This window comes from Muntiacus reevesi, chromosome 20 (genome assembly GCF_963930625.1).
Source record: "Muntiacus reevesi chromosome 20, mMunRee1.1, whole genome shotgun sequence".
Lineage (NCBI taxonomy): Eukaryota > Metazoa > Chordata > Mammalia > Artiodactyla > Cervidae > Muntiacus > Muntiacus reevesi.
The window spans coordinates 17,741,696-17,764,313 of NC_089268.1; the positions used below are offsets into that span (position 1 = coordinate 17,741,696).

A 22,618-nucleotide genomic window follows, 5' to 3' on the forward strand; every position below is an offset into this window, starting at 1 on the left:
TAGCGGATTGAACCAGAAGAGATCACGCTGCTTTAGTTTAAACATTAGCCACAGATGAGAAAAAGGCTATTCAGATGTAAGGCATTACTACTTAAGCTAGTCAAATAACAGTCCTGATCACAAGAATACTGTCATCTCTCATCAAATGAATGGCAATACCATTCTATTTTACAGATGTCTATTTTTTTTTTTATATTTGGGTCCACATATAACTTTAAATATGTGTTTATATTTTGTAGCCAGGATCAAATTCTTAGGAATTCAGGCTTCAAAACCCTAATGACTCCAGGTGTTTTTACTTTCCAGAAGGCGCAATGGTAAGGAATCCGCCTGCCAGTGCAGGAGACGCAAGAGATATGAGTTTGATCCCTGGATTGGGAAAAACCCCTAGAGTAGGAAATGGCAACTCACTCTAGTATTCTTGCCTGGAGAATTCCATGGACAGAGGAGCCTGACAGGCTACAGTCAGGGGGTCGCAAAGAGCTCGACATGGCTGAGCACACACACACGCATGCATGTTTTTACCCTTTTGTAAGAGGATTAGCATTTGTTTGCTCCTGAGTGTTACACAGGGGAGTCAGTCCCAGACAACACACTCACCAGCCTTTAACCATGGCTAAGTTACCTAGGCTCTGTGCCTCAGCTTCCGACCTCACAGAATTGGTACGAGTAGTAAATGAGTCATTATGTGTCAAGTCCCTCCTAGTACAATGCCTGGAACGTATGAAGTGCTATGTGTAAGTGTCTGTGAAAGAAATTAACCTGCATATGTGCTAGGAACATTTATGCATGGATACAATTAGGAATAAAAGTATAATTGTAAAATCCATGATATTTACGAATTTGAAACCATTTCGCTAATGGCTGCAGAGTGCAGTTTAGTATTCTGTTGTAAGACGTAATTTCTACATACACGTATGTGTTTTCCACAACATTCAAGATTTTCCTTGGCTATGGATGCAGAGAAGAGAGTTAACCACAAGGACAAAAGCAGTAGCCATTTCCAAAGTCACAAATAAGGGGTTTGGAGAAGATTTCGATCTCGTGATGCCTTTAGTATGTTCTTCAATCTTCAGACAACTTTGGATTTGTCTGCTAATGAAGGAAATATATCAAGGATAAATGGTGATGTGAAGACCAGAATAATCCACGCACTGCTAATCAGCTCGCCAATGACGGAGGGTTCCTGGCGCCATCTAGAGGTCAAAGCTGCTCCTTGCGCATGCTTCATAGAAGCTGTGTAAAATCCCCAACCTTTTTGGCACCAGGGACCAGTTTCAAGGAAGACAGTTTTTCCACAGACTGGGGGTGGGGTAGGGGGATGGTTTGGGGATGATTTAAGCACATTACATTTATTGTGTACTTTATTTCTATTATCATTACATCAGCTCCACCTCAGATCACCAGGCATTAAGATTCCAGAGGTTGGGGACCCCTGTTCTAAGGCATGTTAATTCTCTGGTGAGAACTATTGTGGAAGGATCAGGAAGGCCTATCCCAGGACACCAGGGTGCCTCTTAAAAACCACACACGTCAAGCCTGGGACCACCACAGTTTAACTCCCCGGGCACCTACCTGCCAGAACGCAAGCCAGCCCTCACCTCCTTCACCGATCACTGGGCTGCAGGTCAAACTGGAAGCTGCCCTTCCCTTGCCTAGTTATCCCAGGAAGTCAAGGCCTGAATCCTGACTGGGAACTGGCCCATCACCCACTCATCGCAGCTGCCTGGCAGTAAAGCCAAGCCAAACACCAGCCACTTAGGAGCCTGGGCGTGGGGTGGGGGTGGGGCCCGCAGAAGCAGCACCCGGGCGCCTTCACTCACCACACAGTCGTCGATGATTTCTGAGAGCCGTGTCCGGTGTTTCCTCCCCAACCTCATGATTTTTTTCCACGTGTAATAGTACTCCACACACTGAGCCACCGTCTTGGACTTCACCTGTCGGGAAAACCATCTCCAGATCAGCTCTAGCAGTGGGCAGGGTGCAAGGCAGCCAGTTTTCATGCAATTTTAAGTTTGGAATAGGTAGGAAGTTTACGAAGTTAAATAAAAACATGTACATGGTGGAAAATCTCCTCCCTAGCCCTGTTTTCCAGCCATCCATTCATCCATTCCCTCCCCACCCATGCAACTCAGCTAGCCTCTCTTGCTCATATCTTGGGGGATGTTCCAGAATTTCTCTACATGTATACCAACAACATAAAGATATATTCCTCCCCACCATTTTGCCTCGTACAAGGTAGTACACTATATGTACTGTTCTGCATCTTGACTTTTTCACAAGAGGTGATTTTTTTTCACAACCATCCATAGCAAGCTCCCTCCCTTTTTTTAACCCACCAGAGCAGCATGCTTTTTCAAATGCTTGAATGAGTTTGGCTCTCCGAGTTGCTGACCTTCAAAATCTATTTATGAAATGTTCCTTAGTAATCGAACAGGAATATAAGGCAAAAGTTATGATGACAAGAGCTTAGTGTTTGCAGAAAACAAGTCTTGTCCTGCTCTCCCCCAAAGGGGCAAAGGTAAATGTGTTTTAAAGAGAAAAAAATTCCTTTGTTTAGTTCACAGTTCTCTAAGCTCAAAGTGGGGTTCAATAATGTGAGTTTTCTGGAGGCAGACTGGCTGTCCACCCACACAGTGAAGAGTGAAAAGGGCACCTTCCAGACATCTGGCCTCCTCAAAGTTGTCCCCTTCACACAGACCTGATACAGTGAATTTCTACATTAGAGTTGCCCAGGGAGGGAAGATAGTGTCCCAGAGAATCCTGGTTTAAAATCCTGAATTGCCTGGAGAGCATGTCATGTGAATCCGTCATCACTCAACAAGGTGTGGGACCTTTAAGAAACAATAAAACCTAGGACAGGAGGGGGTGATTCAGGACAGATGGGAGCTGCTGGAACATAGGGCAGCAGGGTGTGGTGGCCTCCAAGACAGAGTAAGGTGGGTGCGAATTCAGATCTGAAGATGGAGGCAAGTCGGAGAAAAACTCCACCTATTTCCGATTCTCACTCACTCAAGGCCCAGGGTTAAGGACAGGAGACAGGAACCCGGGACAACACTGAGGCCCAGCCCAGAGCCAGCGGGAGTTGTCCTCTGAGACCCTCTTCTACTTGGACCTGAGCATTTTCGTGACCTTAATAACTCAGTATGGTTCCATCATTCATTGGTTGGCTAAAACACTCTGAATCATTGTAACTTCTAGCCTAAACCACCTCTCAGCCAATTAAGGCCTATTACATTTATTATATGCTGGACAAAATGCTATTTCATCTTGGTGACAGAACTCTCTTTTGCTGCCAGATGCTGTATATATAACATTTTATTGCTGTTATTACTGTCCTTATGAGAAGGGGACCCACAGCAGAAACTCTGCTACCAGCTAGGGGCAGGGCTCATATTCTCCCTTCACTGGATAGCCCCTCCTCCCACCATATTCTGTCAGAAACATGATAGATCTGTCAAACACACATGAAATAAATTATGTAAACTGAACCAGCAGCCCCAAGCTTATTTTATTCTGATAGAAATTATAAATCACACATCTTTATTAAGATAAAAATACCCCTCCCCACCACTGCCACATCCAAATAATCTATGCCCTCCTCCCCCCACCTCCTCAACACCTGGGCCCCGCCATCCATAACAAATACCATCCTTTACCAACAAAAGAGGGAAGACATTGTTTTGGTGACAGTCTTAAACCATCAATAAAATAATTCTATATGTATCTTTAGGTGCGCAACTTCCCAAATTTGGTTTCAAGAGAGCAGTGGGAAAAGGCAAGCTTACCATCTTCTGTACAAAAATAAAGTCTTTGCTGTAAGTGGCTAGTGCTTTATTAAACAGTTTTCTTTCAAGGGAGGTCCACTTGTCCGAACCTACAACAAAACACAAACTTCATAAAAAGACAGCCCAGTTCTTCCCACTTGTAGTTGTTGCTTCACTTAGTGAAGCTACAAACTACAACTGTTCAGTGTGTGACACGTAAATACCCGCTCTACACTTCTCTCTGAACAAAAAGCCAGTTCAGCGTAATGGTTAACAACCCTGCCAGCTGGGTTCAGATCTTAGCCGTGGCCCTGACCTTGGCAAGTTACTGAACCTAAGACTTGGTTTCTTTACCTATGAATGGGAATAATTCTGAGTGTCTCCACCTCTTAGAGGACTTTTGTAAAGGTTAAAGAAGGTAACTCCCTAAAACTGTCTCTTAGTAACTAGAAAATTGTGAGCACTCGGCAGATTTTAGCTAGCTTTAATATAATTAGGGAGGGCAAGCATTCATGTAGTAAGTGCTCCTTGTGCGTGCTGGACTCAACGGTCTAGTGGGGAGAAAATCAGAAGGCAGTGCATTCAAGGGGATGACTGCAAGGATAAGGGCAGCGGTTGGGTGCCAGTGGGGCACAAAGGGGGAACACCAGACTCAGAGAAGCTGGGAAGGCTTCCAGGAAGAGAAAACACCTGAGTAGGGTTTAAAAACACACAGAAGCAAGTCAGGCAAGGAGATGGAAGGACTTCCCTGGTCGCCCAGTGGCTAAGGCTCTGCGTTCCACAATCAGGGAGCCTGGGTTCAATCTCTGGTCGGGGAACTAGATCCCACATATCACAGCTAAAGATCCCACATGCCACAACTAAGACTTGGTGCAGCCAAATAAAAAATAAAATAACTAAATGTTTAAAAAGAAGGAGATGGATGGGAATTCTGGGGAGAGGAAGTGGTGAGTGCACGGTCAGAGCCAAGTAGTGAGAGGATACATTTCATTCACTTATTCGGCAGATATTTATTAGATATTTAGATCGCTGGGTGGAGAGGATCTCCCGGAGTAGGAAATGTCAACCCACTCCAGTATTCTTGCCTGGAAAATTCCACGGTCAGAGAAGCCTGGTGGGCTACAGTCCAGGGTCGCAAAGAACAGGACACAGCTGAGCAACTGAGCACACACACATGCAAGACACTAGGGGGGAAGAAAGCTAATACTTATAAATGCTTACTATATGCCAGGTTCTAAGACTCTGAAAGACACTAGTCATTTGCTTCTACAGACAGCCCTTTAATATTGGTATTACTCCTACCCATTTTACAGATGAGGAAATGGAGGTGGTTCAAGGAATAAGCAGTAATCTGGTATGGCTCAGCTATAGGGTTCCAGCAGAGGGAAGGCAAATGAGGCTGGGAGGTAAGAGGGACTGGTTCCTGACAAACCTGCAGACCGGTGAGGAAGAGGCCCAGATGTGTCAGGCTGGCGCACCTGCCTCATGGCTGAGCTTGACATTCATGTAGGATATGCAGATAATCACAGAGAATGGTCCTGGTCTGTTTCCAAGGCAAGTCCTATTTCTGTGGGCTGCAGAGAAGGCTCAATTTCTGTGGCTGGTTAACAGAAAACTCGGCCTCATTCTAAATTTTTGAATTCCCCATATCTCTGATTCTTTGGATGGTATATGCCTTGGCCTTTGACAGGCTTCTACTTTCCAAAGCTGTAATCTCCAAACCATAGTATTTTTCCTTCCAACTAGGACAAGCCCAGATTTCCATTTTGCTATGGTTCACTGAGGGGCTGAAGTACAGAAAACCTGAATTGCTTCTTCCCTCAAAAGATTTGGTCTGAATCAGTTGATTAGGTGAAACCATGCCTGGCAGGCAAGCAGGAGGTGAAGATCCTAGGATCCTTGAGAAAATATGATGATGATGTCATCATAGACGACATCAGTGATGTCAGCTCAGATTTCTGAAATAAACACTTTCTCCCTGGGACTCCCTGAGGGGTCCTTAAGCCAAGAGCTCTGGCTCCAGTACAGAATACGCTCTCCACGTCGGAGCTGGTTCAGGTCTCTAAAAATCACCACCTGACTCCTTTGGTTTGCAAATTTCTCTAAAAGAAAAGCAGCCTTCTGATTAATCCTCAGCAGAAGGGAGCATCTCCCACTGGTTCGAGAGACCAGGACATCTCCGGTCGTGCAAACCATCATGACAGAGAGGAGAAGTAGGGCCAGGGCTCTGGTGAAATTCTGCTAGAGTGGATGTGAGCAGAGGAGGTCAGTGGGATTTCAGGCTCTGGAGTATTTTCATCACCATTCCTCAAAATTCTTCCAACATTCAAGAACTTGGGCTCCTGGCTCCCATCTGCTCCCCTTGTCCAAAGGCAGAGACAGAAAGAGTGAAACAGAAAGAATGGAGCAACAATTGAACGACCCCAGAGGAGTCATGGTTCCTTTTAGGTATCCATCAAAACAGTCAAGAGAGATCAGAGAGGCAATGGTGTAAATGGAACAAGACAGGGACGTCACACCAGTTGAGTCCCCCCACAGGCGTATAAGCATAGTTTTGTTCTGCCCTGATGCAGGTCCAGTCTGTGCAGCTCCAGGTTGCATCTCAGTTAGGAAGTTAGGGAACACTTTTTTTTTTTTTTTTTGCTGTGCTGAGCCTGTTGCTGCGCATAGACTTTCTCTAATTTCGGTGTACAGGCTTCTCATTACAGTAGTTTCTTCTTGTTGTGGAATGCGGGCTCTAGGGCTTGCAGGCTCAGTAGCTGTGCACAGGCTTAGTTGCCCCGAGGCAAGTGGAGTCTTCCTGGACCAGGGATCAAACCCATGTCCCCTGTATTGGCAGGGGATTCTTAACCACTGGGCCACCAGGGATGTTGGTTAGGGGACATTTTGCTGATGATACCCCTCCCAATGAGATGAGGAAGAATCCTTTCCACCCTCAGCCGGACCCTATGTTTCCCTAGTTAAAGTGCAGCTTTAAACCCTCATGAGACACTCAAGGGCTGTGCGACCTTCTCAGGTCAGCACCCAGCCTCAATGGTGGGTACACTTTCTCCCACCCCACACCAAGCTCATCACTGGATTACTGCTCAAACCACAGTGTGAAGTCCCCAGGTCTGTCTACCTGTAAGATGTCCCTTCATGTTCCCAGATGGCTTGCCAGTTGTAACCCCACAAAGGGAAGTCACTTCCTGGACCATCTGTTATGGGGGACTCTCAAGCCTCCTAGGGGAAGGAGGCCTGCTCCCCATCAACTCTCTGGTGGTTTGAGTTTTTTAAAAAAAATTTCTCTAGTTGCAATGAGCAGAGGCTACTTTCTAGTTGCGGTGTGTGGGCTTCTCATTGGGAGTACGGCCTCTAGGGCTAGCAGTCTTCAGTACTTGTGACTTGCAGGCTCGAGAGCACAGGCTCAGGAGTTGAGATGCATGTGCTTAGCTACTCCTCACTATGTGGAATCTTCCTGGACCAGGGATCGAACTCATGTCTCCTGCATCTTCACCACTAAGTCAGCAAGGAAGCCCTTCGCTGTTGGCTTTTAGGGCTACTGCTCTGTGATGGGGTCTCCAGTCTTCCTGATCCCGGGGTGTGCACTCCACACCACCAGTCTCCGATTGAAGTGGGCTGCAGCTTTCCTCTCTGTGCTGGCCCGAACCCTGATGGTCAGGGCAGGGAGCATGTGCTCAGACGGTGAGAGATGGCTCCTCTACTCAGCCCTAGGGTCCATGGTTTAGCACACAGGACTGTGCTGTGTGTGCGTGTCTTTCCAACAGGGGTGTCCATGAACTGAGAGACAGAGGCAGGGCCAGACAAGCCCATCCATTCTCACAGGCACAGCAGCAGGCTCTTTACTGCACCCTGATCACGGATCACCCATGGGGCCAAGACTCTACTCCAGGTCTCTTGGGCGGAATTCTCAGGCCAAAGCCTGGTGTATAGACATAACATCTGAATGTGCTCACCCCAAATAATGAGGTCACTGTGCTGTGATTAAAAAGGGGCAACTTTAATCAGTCACAGTATGCTGTGAACCTGGTTCTGCCACTTAACTCCTGCAAATTTACTTCTTTGAGCCTCAGTTTCCTCTCTTGTGATTTGGGGATCGTGACAGTCATGCAGTGCCTAACAGCGTCTGGTCCTAAGGAGGGGCACAGTGAACATCTCAGATCTGGCCACTTGGACAGAAGATTCCAAATAAGTTTGCCGCCGTGGAAAACATGCTGTCCATGCTGACGTCCATGTTAGTGGCACTCGTGAAACCCACTGGTCCCTGCCACTGTTCCCTTTTGCGTGTGTACACTCACAGTGTTACTCCAGGCCGCTTGGCACGTGCACAGTCTTCCTTTCCCTGCCTCAAAATCCTCCTGTAATCCGTCGAGGTAAGGTACAGCGTCTCTCCTCCTGGAGACTGTACGGCAGGAGCGTTCTCCCCATTCCAGGACAAGGTGATTTTTTTTGTTTTAAGCCAGCTCTTCTTGGATTCTGTTTCTTGGACAAAGTCCAGGATAAAAATGCAAAAACCAAGGCAGGGGGTTGCCCCAACTTCTTGCTTGGCCACCCTCTCTGAGATCATTGCTGTCCACTCATCACGTCCCTAGGGTCAGTGGGCTGACATCCTCCCCCTCCCCACCCCACACTCATTCATTCTCCCTGGGGATTCCTGGCTAGTGGGCTATTATCAGCAGGGGTCCCTAATAAGACGATTAAGCCTAATTACAAAGAGCCTAATTAACAGGAGGAAACTGGTGCTGGAACAGAATCCAGAGGAGAAATGTTCTGAGCTTCGGTTGCTGGGAAACAGGCTCTGGATGGTGGTGAAATTTGGGGCAATCTATAGCGAACGCAGGCAATTAAAGAGAGACCTGGAGGGGTGAGAGAAAGTTTGGGCACAGTGTCTTTTAAAGAGGGCCTTTCTGTCTTCCTTTCAATCTTTTAAAAACTGTTATTGATGCTGTCACAGAGATTACATAAGAAAGACATGTTCATTGCAGAAAAAGGAGGACTTGTTTTTATACCAGATCTTCATTTTGTGAAAGATTTTCCATGATGGGTGAAGGCTGAGTAATTTTTTTAGGGGTGCATGTGAACTGGGTGATACCAAAGTTCCCTCCAGAGGCAAAAGGCAGGGAGGCCTTGGTCTGAATCCAGAACCTGAGCTTGTCTACTAACCTTCTCTCCAAGCTTTGTGTCAGGCCAAGCAGCAAAGTGCATAGTAACTTGGTTTCTGCCCTTTGCGGGGGTCAGTCTCCAGCTAGCAACATGGGCTAAGAATGCCCGCGAGGTGACTTCACAGCTGTGCTTCTTTCAAAGTATTCTCTGGAGAATGTAATTCTGTCTCCCCACCAAACTGGGGCAACTTCCAATATATAGACCAGCCTCCCTTGACTGAATGGGTATTTCCTCCAGGTCTCTCCCATTTCTGGAGTCAGTTCAAGGTTCAGGACCCCATGAGCGCTTGGGCTGTGGGGGAGCCCATACGAGCCTCTGCTGAACTCTTGCCAAGAGTCCCAGGGCCAGCTCTGACTCCCCTCCACTCTACGCCCATCTGCAGGAATGACCGGCTCAGCGGAAAAACCAAGGATGCTGGAAGTCCTCTAATCACAGCCAGGCATCCTCGCCCCCTTGACACCCCCATGCTCAAGCCTTCTCCACCCAATTCAGCTGCTGACTGGGAGCCACTGCAAACAACAGCTGCCCACACATGGGTGGAGGGTGCGGAGAGAAAGCTGGATCAGGCGCTTTGGTGTCAGTTTGAGAGCCCTGAAGGCCACGGCAACAGCACCACCCTCTGAGGATCTTAACAGAGCTCCTCCTGGTTTGCCGAGCAGCCCCAGATCTGTGTGTGGCGTCTCTTCTGGGCCCCAGAACTGGCTATTCTTCCCTCTTTTTTCTGAACTGCTTGGGGTGGGATGGGGTGGAAGGGCAGTCAGGAGTAAAGTCAGGGAAGTGATTTTCAAGGGCCCCTGTCTCTGTCTCCCCCAAAGTTTAGTCTCCCCCCAAAGTCTTTCTACCTTCCCTCCAGGGCACAAGCCAGGGAGGTCTGACCTCTCTCTCTAGACAACTGAGAGTCTGGAGTTCAACCCTTCCAGTCTTGTCCGACTCTCTGCGACCCCATGGACTGTATAGCCTCCAGGCAAGAATACTGGAGTGGGTTGCCATTTCCTCCTCCAGGGGATCTTCCCAATCCAGGGATTGAACTCGTGTCTCCTGTGTCTCCTGCTTGGCAGGCAGATTCTTTACCACTGAGTCACCTGGGAATCAAAGTTTTTAGTCTTGTTTCAATGTTTTTGTTTTGTTGAGGGTGGGGGTAGTTTCTAGCCCATAGTTTTCCCATCTTTTTCATGTCATGACACACATTAAAAAAAAACAAACCACAATTGTTGCTTGGCATGCTGGAAAGAACCGGAGGGGATTTAGGTTCCAGACAAGGTTGCTTATTGTTGGAGCTGACCTGCCCCAAGGCGCCGGCCACCCCAGTCACCCTGGGGGCTGAGGGCAGTCGCAGCAGATGGTTGGGAAGTCTCACCCACTAAGCAAAGAAGCTTGACACAGGCTCCAGGAGGCTGGATGGCCTGTCAGGGTTTAATGGGCAGCAGATGACACTGGGAATTAAGAGAGGATTGAATTGTTTCCACAGCAGATTAGGGAGAACTCCCACATCTTCTAGCCACACTCAGGGAAGACACGGAGCAGGAAATGATGGAGACGATATTAAGAAACTGACTCCTTGAGGCAGACAGTGTAGGTGGGGACAGGGAGCCCTCTGAGAGCACCGTGGCACCTGCAGAACAGCACTCCGAGGAGGCCACATCTGGGCACCTGGACCGAGGCCTGGAAAAGGCACCACTGGGTCCCCAAGGCCACTGAAGTAGTCAGCACCTACCGTACAGGGTCCCCCCAGGCACCAGAGACACCTTCAAACGAATACCACCAAGGGGCACTGGAGGATCCAGCCCTCTCTGAAACAGGGAACCCGGGCGGGCTCACGGAGATGCCAGAATAGACTGGGCTACCGGTTAACAGAAATACAGATGCTCACTTTGCCTTCACTTGTCACCACGGGCTCCCCAACATGTTTCCTTGTCTTTTCACCATTCTCAACACACTCAACTCTCTAAAGTGTGTTCTCCTTTCCTCTTATTGGTGATGCCACCAGTAATCCACCTGCTTCTAAAACACTGTACATGCACATGTACGTGTGTATCTATGCGTACATGTATACATAAGTGTATATGTTCATGTGTGTGCTCCATCGTGTTCGACTCTTTGCGACCCCATGGATGGTAGCCCACCAGGCCCCTCTGTCCATGGAATTCTCCAGGAAAAAACACTGGAGGGGGCTGCCATTTCCTATTCCAGGAGATCTTCCTGACCTAGGGATCGAACCCAAGTCTCTTGTGCCTGCATTGGCAGGTGGATTCTTTACCACTGGCACCACCTGGGAAGCCCCAGGTGTATACGTATAGGTACATGTATATGTGTGCATGTACATGTCTTTCTCCTGCCACTCATGTGACCTGTTTAATAACTGCCTCCTCCTCAGGCTCCAAATTGCCCAGGGCAGGACTGTGTCAAAATCTGTCACTGTCACTTCCTCATCTTAAATTGTTCAATAAATGAATAATAATGGCTACTAGAATGTGCCAGGCATGAGGCTCCATATGCTGTCTCTAGCCTTCACAAAATGCCGTAAGGGATTGAATATGAGCCCCACTTTATAGGTGAGGAAACCAAAACCGCAGAGGGCCACGGGGAGCAGGCAAGATTGGATTCCAAAGCCGAGGGGCTGCTGTGAGTTGTTGCCTCTGTGCTCCACCCTCTGGGGCTCTCTCCTGCTGCCACACGGCAGGGCCCCTGTCCGCTGCTGCCCAGCTCTTAGCACACCCAGGAAGGGAGGAGACAGACAGACAAATGCCCAACAGCGACCAGTCGGTGGACACAGCTGCCCCGCTGGCTATGCCCCAGAGGCCCCAGGAAAACAAGTGGCACTGAGGACAGAACAGGTGCTCTCTGTTAGTAAAAGGGGACACAAGCAACATGCAAACAGTGAGCCCCGGCAGGGCTCCTGGCACCTACCGGCATAGTGGTAATTTGCTAAAGGATGACATTTTAACCTGACTGGTTTCCGCAACAGCAGCATTTCCAGAGCAGCCTGCAGACCCACAGGAGAGAAAAGGCAAGAGTCATTCATGGGGCTGTGTATCCTTGGAAGACCAACTATCCCACAAGGAAGATGAGCCAGCATGGCAGGGCCTGAGGTGGGGGTGCTGGAAGGAAAACAAGGGGAGACACCCCTATTCGGGGTCCCCCTTCCAGTCAGCACCCAACAGGACTCATCATTCTAATACCTCCCCCGCCCATGCCTGCAGCCAGCTAGTCATGTCACAGAAACACAGGTGGCAGCCCAAATGCCACTCATTCCTTGGTGACGGCCCCGGCTTCAGAGATACGGTGGGGCCTCCTATGAATGGAGGCTGAGTTTCTGGGGAAGGGTTCTGAGGAAATGAGTGGGTGACTTGGAACTGTTTTAGCAGAAAAAAAAAATTACATGTTTCATTACGACTGAACACAAACAGCTGTATTAGTAATAACTGTACTGCACTCTGTCCTTCCAGGGAGCCTCGAAAAATAGCCTATTCAAATCTGCCTCCTTCAGCCTTGCTGGGGTTCTTTAAAAATGGCACAAATGGAGTTGAGTTTGGCACAAATGGTTTAGGGGCAGAGCAAGGCCTGGAATCTTGCTACTCCAAGTGTGGTCCATGGGCCAGCAGCCCGAGCATCCTCTGGGAGCAGGTTAGAAATGTAGCACCTTGGACCCCAACCTTCTGAACTGCTGCATTTTAACAAGCCTCTCCAGGGGATTCGTGTGCATGTTAGAAGTTTGAGAAGCACCGCTCTGCAGCACTGATCTTAAAAGGTCAAGGGGAGTTTTCCAGTGTTCTAGAGAATCTCTGAAGGGTATCAATAATCCTGTGAAAAGGTAGTACTGGGACATTTGTTTGCTTATGGATTTTCATAAACTTACAAAGCAAGAGGCTAGCTCTGGTATAAGAATCATGTATTTACTGAAGGGAAAGCTGAGGCTAGTGATGTAGTGCTCCAGCCATGGTCCCAGTTGAGCAGGCAAATGATCAGCTCTGATTCTGGGAGAAGAGTCCCAACATCCAGGCGTGGGGATGCCAGAAACTGTGTCAAAAACGGAAGAATGACATGAGATGGTGTGCAGCAAACATCTCCCTTTGGTTAGGGCAGCAAATGGTTCTATGGACATCAAACTCTGATTTCCATGGTAGGGAAGAATGAAGAGCAGAGAATGACAGGCTTTTTTAGGCCAAGTTTTGCTTCGGGAAGGCCTTCTACCTCCACCATTGCAGACCTGTTTCCTGATGTGAAATACGATTGCTGAAAAGAAATTCGAATTTCCCAAGACAGATGTTCAAATCATTATCACTGAAGAACAGATGTGTACACAGAAGTCCAACTGGAGGTTTTCTTGTAGGCTTTCAAATCCTGACTTACTCACTGAGATAAGGAATGTGGGAGGATACACTGACTGGTCATCATCTTATGAGTTGGTTACATGGGACATGAGACCACACAGGAACTTGGGGAAATACTTTTCAGAATTTCCATATGAAGAGTATGAACTGGGAAGCCTCCTTTTCATGGTTTCTTACCATCACATCACCTTTGGCCTCGAAGAGAGAGTGCAAAGCAAATTCAGAATTGGTCCCTCCACCTGGCAACGCACTTGAACAGCATAAATTCAGGAGATTCTCCACTGTTGGGAAAAAAGACAAGGCACTGCATCAGAGAGAGCTCAGTATCACCAGAATGACACACTGATCCTAGAGCCAGAGGCCCCCGGGAGAAATCCAGCCCTTCCTGCCCAGTTCTTCCCAGGCTATCAATACCTCTTTGCTGGAGGTCGTGGTTTTCCAGCTCTGGCCAGGGCTTCCATACTAGTGTGGCCCTGTGTGTGTCCTTGGCCAGGGCAGAGACATCCTGGAGTTCTGGGATCTCCGCTTGGAATCGCAAGCCAATGTTGATGCGTCTTTAAATCACAAGAAGAAAAACAGGAGTGTGGTCTTCAATTGGAGACCAAAGGTAACTGTCAGGGACTCAAAAACGAAGGAAACCAGTTCCTTCTGCAAGAAGAATGCAGGGGCATTTCCTCGCAGTGTGATCTGAAGATTCCAGGCATGACTTTTTCACTTGGATAAAGAACAGCTTGAAGATTGGGGAGAGATGCCACAGGAAGCAAGGGAGAAGCCTGGCTGGGGATTCTTATCTCCCTAGAGCTAGGGAGGGGCTTCCCTGTGGCTCAGCTAGTAAAGAATTCACCTGCAATGCAGGAGACCTGGGTTCGATCCCTGGGTTGGGAAGATCCCCTGGAGAAGGGAAAGGCTACCCACTCCAGTATTCTGGCCTGGAGAATTCCATGGACTGTACAGGGTCACAAAGAGTCGGACACCACTGAGTGACTTTCACTTTCCCAGCTAGGAGAGGGAGGGTGCTGATGCCAAGGGGACAGCTGCCCAGAGCATGGCCAAAGGTACCACTTGACCCAATGGAACAAATACAAAGTGCTTATTTTATTTTTATCCTTTCAGGCCACTTTCACATAAATGATCCCATCTGAACCCCACAAAGGCCTGTGAGGTAAGCAAAGCAGTAATAAGTATTCCTACTTAATAGATGAGTTAACTAAACTCTACAAAGGTTAACTTGATCAAGATCAAATAATAAAATGGTGCTGGAACCAGGTTTCCTGATTCCTGACTCAATCTACTCACCACTCTACCATCTGGCCTCTTTTGCATTTATCCATGAAGATTAAAAAAAAATTTTTTTTTCTCTTCAATTATACCCCCCAATTCAAGTATTTAACAAGCCCATTTGGAGGCCCAGCCAAGAATTTAGGGAGGGGGTAAAGGAGCAGGGTGGTGGGTAGAGCCTCAGGTAGACCCTGAGAGAGATGTCACTGCAGACGTGAAGGCCTGTGGCCCCCAACTAAACTGGCTCATGGAGCTGGAGATGGGGACATTAAGGTTCTCCAAATACGAGGCTCCACATTTTTAAGGCCTTCAGTCTGTAGAAAAGGCCTTGAGATACTGGAAACTATAGGGTAACCATCATACTTGAGAAATACCACAATCCTACAATTTCTACAACTTCTTGCCCAGTGGCCACTCAGTCCCCAGAAGTACTAGCTATACTTCTTAAAGCTCCCCCTCCCTTTTCTAGGTTGAGGCTTCTGTTCTAAGGAATAATTGGCTCTTCCTTACGGTTCGACATCAACGGTCTGCTCTCCAGGCCCCGGGGTGACTGTCAGGTTGCTGCCATCGATGCTGTCTGAAGCACAAAAATCAGAGGTCACTGGTCAGTAGAGAAGGTACAGAAGAAACTAAACTAAACAAGCAGTTACCTGAACAGTCATGGCGGGGCCCCTCTCCTACCCAAACCATGCAGGAGTTACCCCAGCAGTCTCTGAGGAGCTGGAGTGTGGCAACGTGGCTTAGGGTTTCCCCATCTGGGAAGCCACTGGCTTCCCAGTAAAGAATCTGCCTGCAACGCAGGAAGCCTGGGTTTGATCCCTGGGTTGGACGATCCCCTGGAGAAGGGAATGGATACCCACTCCAGTATTCTTGCCTGGAGAATCTCATGGACAGAAGAGCCTGGCAGACCACAGTCCATGAGGTCACGGCAGAGGCAGACACAACTGAAGCAACTTAGCAGGCACACACACACACTTCTCAGAGTAAGGGGAGGCCAGCTATCTCTCTGGTCTACTACTCTTTTAAGTTTTTTTTTTTTTTTTTTTTTGTCTGTACTGTGTAACTTTCAGGATCCCAGTCCCCAGGCCAGGAGTCACACTTGGGACCTTGGCAAGTGAAAGCCCCAGGAGTCCCAACGAATGGACTGCCAGGGAATTCCCCTGTTAAGCTTTCTTATTCAATGACATTCCTCTTGCTCTAGAAAGAGATCCTGCTGCAGGCCTTGATCTTTACACCGCGTGCTAAAATGTGGAGGTGTGGTCTTGCAGCTAATCCTATTTGTACGTGTACTTAGCACAGTTACTTTGGGTGTCTTAACACGATTCTCCACAGCGCACTTCGACTGTTTTTTTTTTTTCCTCTCTCATCCCAGAGAAATCCTAATGAGCTTTATGCGTTGGTCTTCGTGGCATGACTGTGATTCCCTTGAGGGTAAGTATTCTAAGAATTCCTAGCACGCAGCACACGGTCTGAGGCACCTCAGAGGTCTGTGGGCCACCTCAAAGATCTGTGAGGAGAATGAGACAAGGACAGAACGGGAGGCTTCTCAGGGCAGCAGCACCCACAGCCGGGGTGCCCTCCCCCACCCCCCGGCCCCCGGGGTGGCGGCGGCGGGGTTTGGGGGCGACTCACTGGAGCGGCAGAGCAGCACGCGCGGCGTGGGCGTCAGGGGCGTGAGGGGCAGCTGCGGGTGGGCGCCGGGGCCGTGGCCGGCGATGAGCACGTTGCTGAAGAGCCCCGAGCCCTGGCGCACCGGGCTGAGCATGGGCGGGGGCGTGTAGGGGGGCAGCTCGTGGGCGGGGTCCAGGAGCAGGTGGTCGCCCAGCACCCGCGGGGAGCGCAGCTGGCTCTGGTACAGGGTGGCGCCCGAGTGCGAGGCGGCGAGGTTGGGCGTGTAGGAGGGCGGTGGCGGGATGAAGAGCGGCTCCGGCCGGTGCCGGAACTTCTTCTTCTCCGATGGCGCGCTCCTGAGGGCTTCCTCGGCTTTGGCCGCGCCTGGCTGGTGCTTCTTGGGAATTTCCTACGACGGGAAGAACGATCCGATTCAAATGCTGGGGCTTTTCCCTCAGGCTCTTGCCACAGGTTGAGGGGAGGGGGAAATCTGCGTTCTAACGGGAACACGCCCCCCTCCCCCCCCCCGCCCCGGTCTGGCCCCAGCGTCCTCTGCCTGAGAAACGGTCACAGCCATCTCCCACAAGGCGAGATCTGTGGCTTGGTTGAGGGAGCCGATTTTGGTTTGGGAGGAAATCCCTCATGTCTGGAGACGGATTGCGGGGGGCTGGGGTGGTAGGCACAGTGGGTGGGCAAGAAAGAATAAATTCACATTCTTTACTGCTTATCACCGCATTCCCATCTGCTGAGTGGACTCCAGCTGAGTGGGCCCTTTAATTCCCCACGGGCTCCCCAGGGACGGACCTCGGGGACAGATAACACATGTTCTAAGAAGGGGACAGAATCGTCTATTCAGGGAAGCTGGCAGAGGCTGTGGGGCAGGAAGACGGGGGGTCAGGCCTCAGCCAAGGCTCCCAGGGCCAGTGACCCACACACTGGGCTCCCCCTTGGAGGTAACTGTCAGGGTGGAGGAGAGCCGCCAGCTGGGATCTCTGAGGACCCCTCCCATGTGCTCTCCTAGAAGTGGATCCGGTGACCCTTCCCCCTCACCACCCTTCACTGCTGCCCCCAGCACGGTGGCTCTCCTCTGTGGCAAACCCTTCTCCTAGGTTGGTTTCCTGTCAGCGGGGTTAGTTTATTTTATTCCAGCAGAACCAAGCATCTTCTGGAAGGAAGATTTGCCACATGGAAACAGATATACTAATAAGTAAACATATGCATGGAAGGAGATAAAGCAGGGCATGCCAAAGCCAAACACAAACAGACTTGGTGTGTGCCAGCATCAGCTCAGAAAACCCAGAGCTGGGTGAGGCCGGAGAGACAGGGGTGTGGTTGGAGGGGTGGGGGCGGGGGTGCAGAGGGGATACCTGCAGGGAAGTTCTGGGCAGTCTGTGGTCCCCTCCCAGGCCCTGCAGGCCAGTGCCTACCACAGCTGTGGTCCCTGGCAATCCTCGTATCCACCTTGGTGCCTCAGTAGGAGGCAGCAGGGGATGATGGGAAGGGTTGGCCATGGTCATGTGACCTGCCCCAGGCACCCCTCAGCTCTGGGCTCCTCTCCCTCTAACTAACCCTGCTGAAGACAGTTCTGCTGCCTTCAGCACTTCAGGCTGCCCCTCCTTGATTCCCCCTTAGTTTCTGGGGTGCCATCCCAGCCCCTAGCAGGGGAGTTTAGGGAAGCAGAGAGGTGGGAAAAGAAGGGGCAGAGAGGTTCATCCCCAGGGCCACAGAGCCTGCTTCCTTTCCCCACCAGAGGGCTCCTTGCTGCCTGAGGCTGAGATGGAGAGAGGGCTGAGGAATGGGGAAAGGATGCCTGTGCACCCCAACTAGGGGAGCAATCCTGATGCTTTACACCCAGTTCCTGGGTGACTGATGAGGTCAACTGAGGACCCTGCATGTCTTCAACACTGCACCGGAATCCAGACCTCTGACCACAGACAGGGCCAGAGGTCCCTTTGGGGCCCTCTCTCCTTGAGCCTCTGGTTCAGTGACAACAGCTCTGAATCGGAACTTTCCAATCCTCCAGGCAAGGCTCTGAGACTGTGGGCCAGGGAAGGCCCCCAGAAGGTCAGACCTGGATATCACCTGGGAGGAAGCATTTACAGAGTTCCAGCCAAGCAGGGCCAAGCGCTGAGAGGTTTTAAAAGCTCCCCAGAGAGGTGACAGCCACTGAGGAGGCCTACTCAATATGGGAGGTCATGGGAGAAACCATGGTTCTGAGAAGGGAAGGGTCTCAGTTGTTTGCACCCCAACTGGCTAGGAGCATAGTGGGAATTAAAACCCAAGGCTCCTCCCTGCACATTTTCATCTCTTAATATATTAAGTGTCAGGACCTTGCTCACATGTACTCAGTCCTACTTCATGCTTCGGCTTATCTCCTCACAGTATCTTTCTCACCCTTCCCATAAAACCAAGTTCATCTCTGTCTCCCCATGATGGTCTTCTAACACCTAATGTCCCTTGCCTTGTCTTAGTCCCTAACGACCTTAGTTCCTGGGGTATATTCCCCACCAGCCCCACGCTGGGCAGTGCTGAGGGCCTTGGTGTCTCTGTTTAGAGTTGGGGCAGACCTGCTGCCTGGAGCTCTGACCCGTGTGTCACTAAAAACCTGACTTTCTCCAGCTTCAGGCTGAAAGTTTCCAAAGGGTAGAAACAGTGTCTCTCCCACCAAATCAGGCACTTCCCTGGGCAAAGAGGGGGCCTGGCTGTGTGGTTTCATCTCTCTGCCTGTTGTTGGCCCCCAGGACCTGCCAACTGATGGGAATCCTCACCTCCAGAAGTTCTCCACCTGTCTTTCTTCTTCTGAGCCTTGATATTATGGAGAGAACCAACAAGGCTCTTTCTGGACTTTTCTAGTTCTCTTCATTATTCTCCCTATCCTTCTCCTGGCCAAGCCCCACCTTTATACCTCCTGGAATTCCTGTGGCCACTTATTCTGTGAGAACAAGTATGACCCAGCACAGCACTTTGTGAGGAGGGGACAAGTCTGATGTAATGAACCATAGGGGTTCTAGACTCCACAGGGGCTGGGGGCAGATGGGGGGAGGGAAGGAAGGGGAGAGGGAAGGAGACAGAGAGAGATCTCTGTCCCAGAGCCAGGCTAAGCAGCTTGGGTGAAGCACTTGGAAGCTGAGAAAGAGAAGGACAGTAAGAAACACGAATCTCTTTGCTTTCTTGAGATTGGGGGTGGGTGTCTCAGTGGAATTACTTTGGGAACCTCAATGAATCAGGTCCTCTGAGAGTATTTAATTATGCAGAGGTGATATTGAAAATATTAAGCATCTGCTAAGGCTGACAATGAGCTTGGATGCCTGGACGACCTGCCGTGCCAGGGGGTTACACCTCTGGTGGATGGATCCGGGGAGGTCTGAAGATCCTGGGGGAGGGACCAGGGAGGTCCCTGGGCAGTAGCTCTTTGTGATCCGGAACAGTACGTCCATATTTTAATCATTGTGATCATCAGCTGAGTTATCACCTCTGTTTTTAATCCAGGAACATTTTCGGGTCTCTCAGAATCTAATCTGGAACGTGAGCCTGGTAGAATACTAGGCGTTTACTGGGTAGCAAGTAGATTGGACACAGATGGGAATTCCCAGGGTGGCCACAGGGGCTCAGCCCCAAGGGGCCATGCCACGTCTGAGCTCTGGCCGGTGGCCCGGGCGGATCTGTCCCCATCTCCAAGAAAGCAAAGGGATGTCCCCACCCCAGGCAGGTGGGGCGGAGCAGCAACTCACAGCAGGCGGGTTGGGGGTAGCCCCGTGGGGCGAGTGTGGGGGAGAGAGGGTCATCCTCACGAGCACGGGCATCTCGTCGTCCGACATCGAGCTGGCTGGCTTGTCTCTGGCCGAGGGGGCGGCAGCGACGCTGTTGGCGAAGCCCTGAGAGCTGGGCTTGGGCGGGAGAAGCTTGACAGGGACAGACACGGGCATGACCATAGGCGTGAGGCTTTCCGCCTCGGGAGGGAGCTGAGGTGGCGGCGGCGGAGGCGGAGGCGGCAGTGGCGGCTGGGGCTGAGGCGGAGGCGCCGGGGCCTTCTCTCCTTCCTCCTACACAGACAATAAAGGCTTTGATCCTGGGCTCAGAGCAGCTCCCACAGTGGGGCATGCAACTTTGCTCTTCCTGCAAGGCTCCTGGACATCACGCGTGGGTGACAGAGAACCGCCTCAGGGTGGCTTCCTTCCTGCCACCCTGAGTCCCTTGGCTCCAGTGACGCCCATGAGCAGTGGACAAGGCACTCTATTTTCTACATTTAAAAATTCTGACCACTTGTATATTCAAACAGATAGTGAAGAAAAATTTTTGTGTGGTTGTCATTGCTTTTCATGAAAAGGATCTGGATTTAGAATCAGGCAAAAAAAAAAAAAAGAAGGAAAAACCCCATATAAGCTCTCATGTAGGACCTTTTAATTCTCTGGGCTGCAGTTGACTCATCTGTCAAATGGAAGACAAAGATCTTTTAACTGGCACCGTCAAGAGACGGAGTGACCTGGATCACATCAAAGTTTTTGGCGAACAGCGAGTTAATCTCATAGACTTAAATCAAGGTGCACAATATTCAAAGAATCAAGAAAATTCTTTTGAGTTTTAACCTAACTCTAAAACTGCATGGAAAAAAAAAAAAAGAAAAGAAAAAAAAGAAAATAAAATAAAACTGCATGGATAGTCCATCACAAGCATATCCTGCCTGGATAATCCTGAGAGCATTTAAAGGTCTCTAGATGCCACAGTCTAACACTGGTGCCCCAGTGAATAGAAAATGCTGGCTGGGAGCCTGGTGGTCACACTAGCTCTCCCTGGCCACTGACTACTGATTTGGAAGGCCTAAGGGACCCTGGTCTTGAGTGCGTCATGCAGCAGAAGTTAAAAACAATATTGCATCTCCATGTTTTCTTTGCTGTCTTCTCCAGGACATAGAGAGGCTGGGATCCCCTAAAAGGACTTCTACCACCTCAGTTCTAGATTTTTGTCCATGGTGCCAGTGGAAGTGGGGACTGTGTGACCTGGCTGGCTCCCAGCATCAAAGCTTGAGCACTTCCTTTAGGGAAGGACTATGCCTCTCCAGGTCCCCCAGGTGGGGCTCATATTACTCCATCTGCCGGCAGCAAAGCAAAGCAAGCAGCACATGGCCTGGGAAGCATAGGGGGTGCGTTCCTGCTCACCTGTTTGAGGCTGGGGGAGGCCCTCATCCCCCCATGGGACCGCATGTGGCCATTCAGGGCGGGCAGGCTCTTGAACTCCTTCAGGCAGATGGAGCATGTCAGCTTGTTCTTGGCATCAAACTGCTCCCCAAACACTCCTTTGGGTTGGCCGCTGCTCAAGGGTAGGGCCAAGTGGAGAGGACACGCACATCAACAAAGGGAAATAATGACTCATCACAAGGCCACACAACCCACGATGAAGCCGTTTCATTCACCCAAAGCACCCATGGCCATGGCCCCTCGCCAATTCCCTTCGGAGAACTGAGCCCAATTTGCAGATGGAAAACAGAGGCTCAAAAGTAGGAAAGGGTGTGCTTAACATCATGCAAAAGGTGAACCAAACATCTTTCTTCATTCCAGGCCTTCACGTGCTGGTTTTTTCCCCCACCTCTGGCTTACTACCCTTCTAGAAACAGGGTGCTTGGGTCCTCTTCTTCTAGAAGCCTTCCCTTTCAGATATGAGTCTCAGTCCTCTGATTAAGTCTTCAGATTACACATCTTAGTTTGTCAGGTTCTGGCTAACTCTGGCTTTAATGATTTACCACACCCATGAGGGGAGGAAGCAAGACTGTACTATTTCACTATGGCATCCTCAAAGCTTAGCTCTATGTCTGGCACACAGTAGGTACTCAATAAACACTCACCGAATGGATAAGAGGGCAGAACATGGGCTTTGGAGTCTATGCCAGCACCCCTACTTTCTCGATGTGCAAATTTAAGCTCTCTGAGACTCAGCTTTCTCATTTGTAAAATAATAATGATAATAACAGTTAACAGTGGTTGAGTGCTTACTACAAGCTAGGCACATGGTAATCACACCCACCCTCACTGAATTACTTTTATTAGACATGATATGGAGTAATAGTAAGTGGCTCAACAACAACAGCTATTATTATTCTTATAAATTTCTTTGAGGAACCGACTTTGAATTTGGAAACGAATCATGAGACAATCCAGGAAAACCTCCCAGTCTCCCCGCATGCCAACAAGCATCCATCCTACCTTGACTCAGGAGACCCTGGCTGGGCTCGACCATCAGGTAGGTGCATCTAATTTTGAGCAATGCAGGACACCAGAAGAAAGAAGAAAAAAAAAAAAAAAAGCATGTTTCTGATGGGGGGGTCCTTGAGCAGTGGGAACATCAGGGCCTGCCCTTCTAGGATTCTTCCCTCTCTCTGCCTCATGCTGACTGGGCTCATAGCTACTCATGCCCTTGGCCTTCCACACCTGAAATTTCCAGTCTTCTTTCCCCTGAGGCTCATGGGCTTGGGGC

At 49.8% G+C, this 22,618-nt stretch overlaps 1 protein-coding gene across 13 annotated transcripts in view; it reads right to left on the bottom strand.

Annotated features, from left to right (window-relative positions):
- The window catches only part of TRERF1 (transcriptional regulating factor 1), a 205,910-nt gene that overhangs the window by 15,125 nt on the left and 168,167 nt on the right, over positions 1–22,618 (bottom strand). For 8 of the 13 annotated variants that reach the window (XM_065912920.1, XM_065912921.1, XM_065912919.1 and 5 more), the window contains 10 exons: positions 22,348–22,394; positions 21,307–21,457; positions 19,882–20,193; positions 16,172–16,559; positions 15,050–15,116; positions 13,676–13,815; positions 13,439–13,542; positions 11,838–11,913; positions 3,789–3,877; positions 1,824–1,937 (listed from right to left, as the gene is read on the bottom strand). In XM_065912920.1, coding sequence (XP_065768992.1) covers positions 1,824–1,937; positions 3,789–3,877; positions 11,838–11,913; positions 13,439–13,542; positions 13,676–13,815; positions 15,050–15,116; positions 16,172–16,559; positions 19,882–20,193; positions 21,307–21,457; positions 22,348–22,394 — 1,488 coding nt within the window. The remainder of the gene's footprint in view (positions 1–1,823; positions 1,938–3,788; positions 3,878–11,837; positions 11,914–13,438; positions 13,543–13,675; positions 13,816–15,049; positions 15,117–16,171; positions 16,560–19,881; positions 20,194–21,306; positions 21,458–22,347; positions 22,395–22,618) is intronic. The other 5 variants (XM_065912926.1, XM_065912925.1, XM_065912929.1 and 2 more) reach the window with 3 other exon arrangements.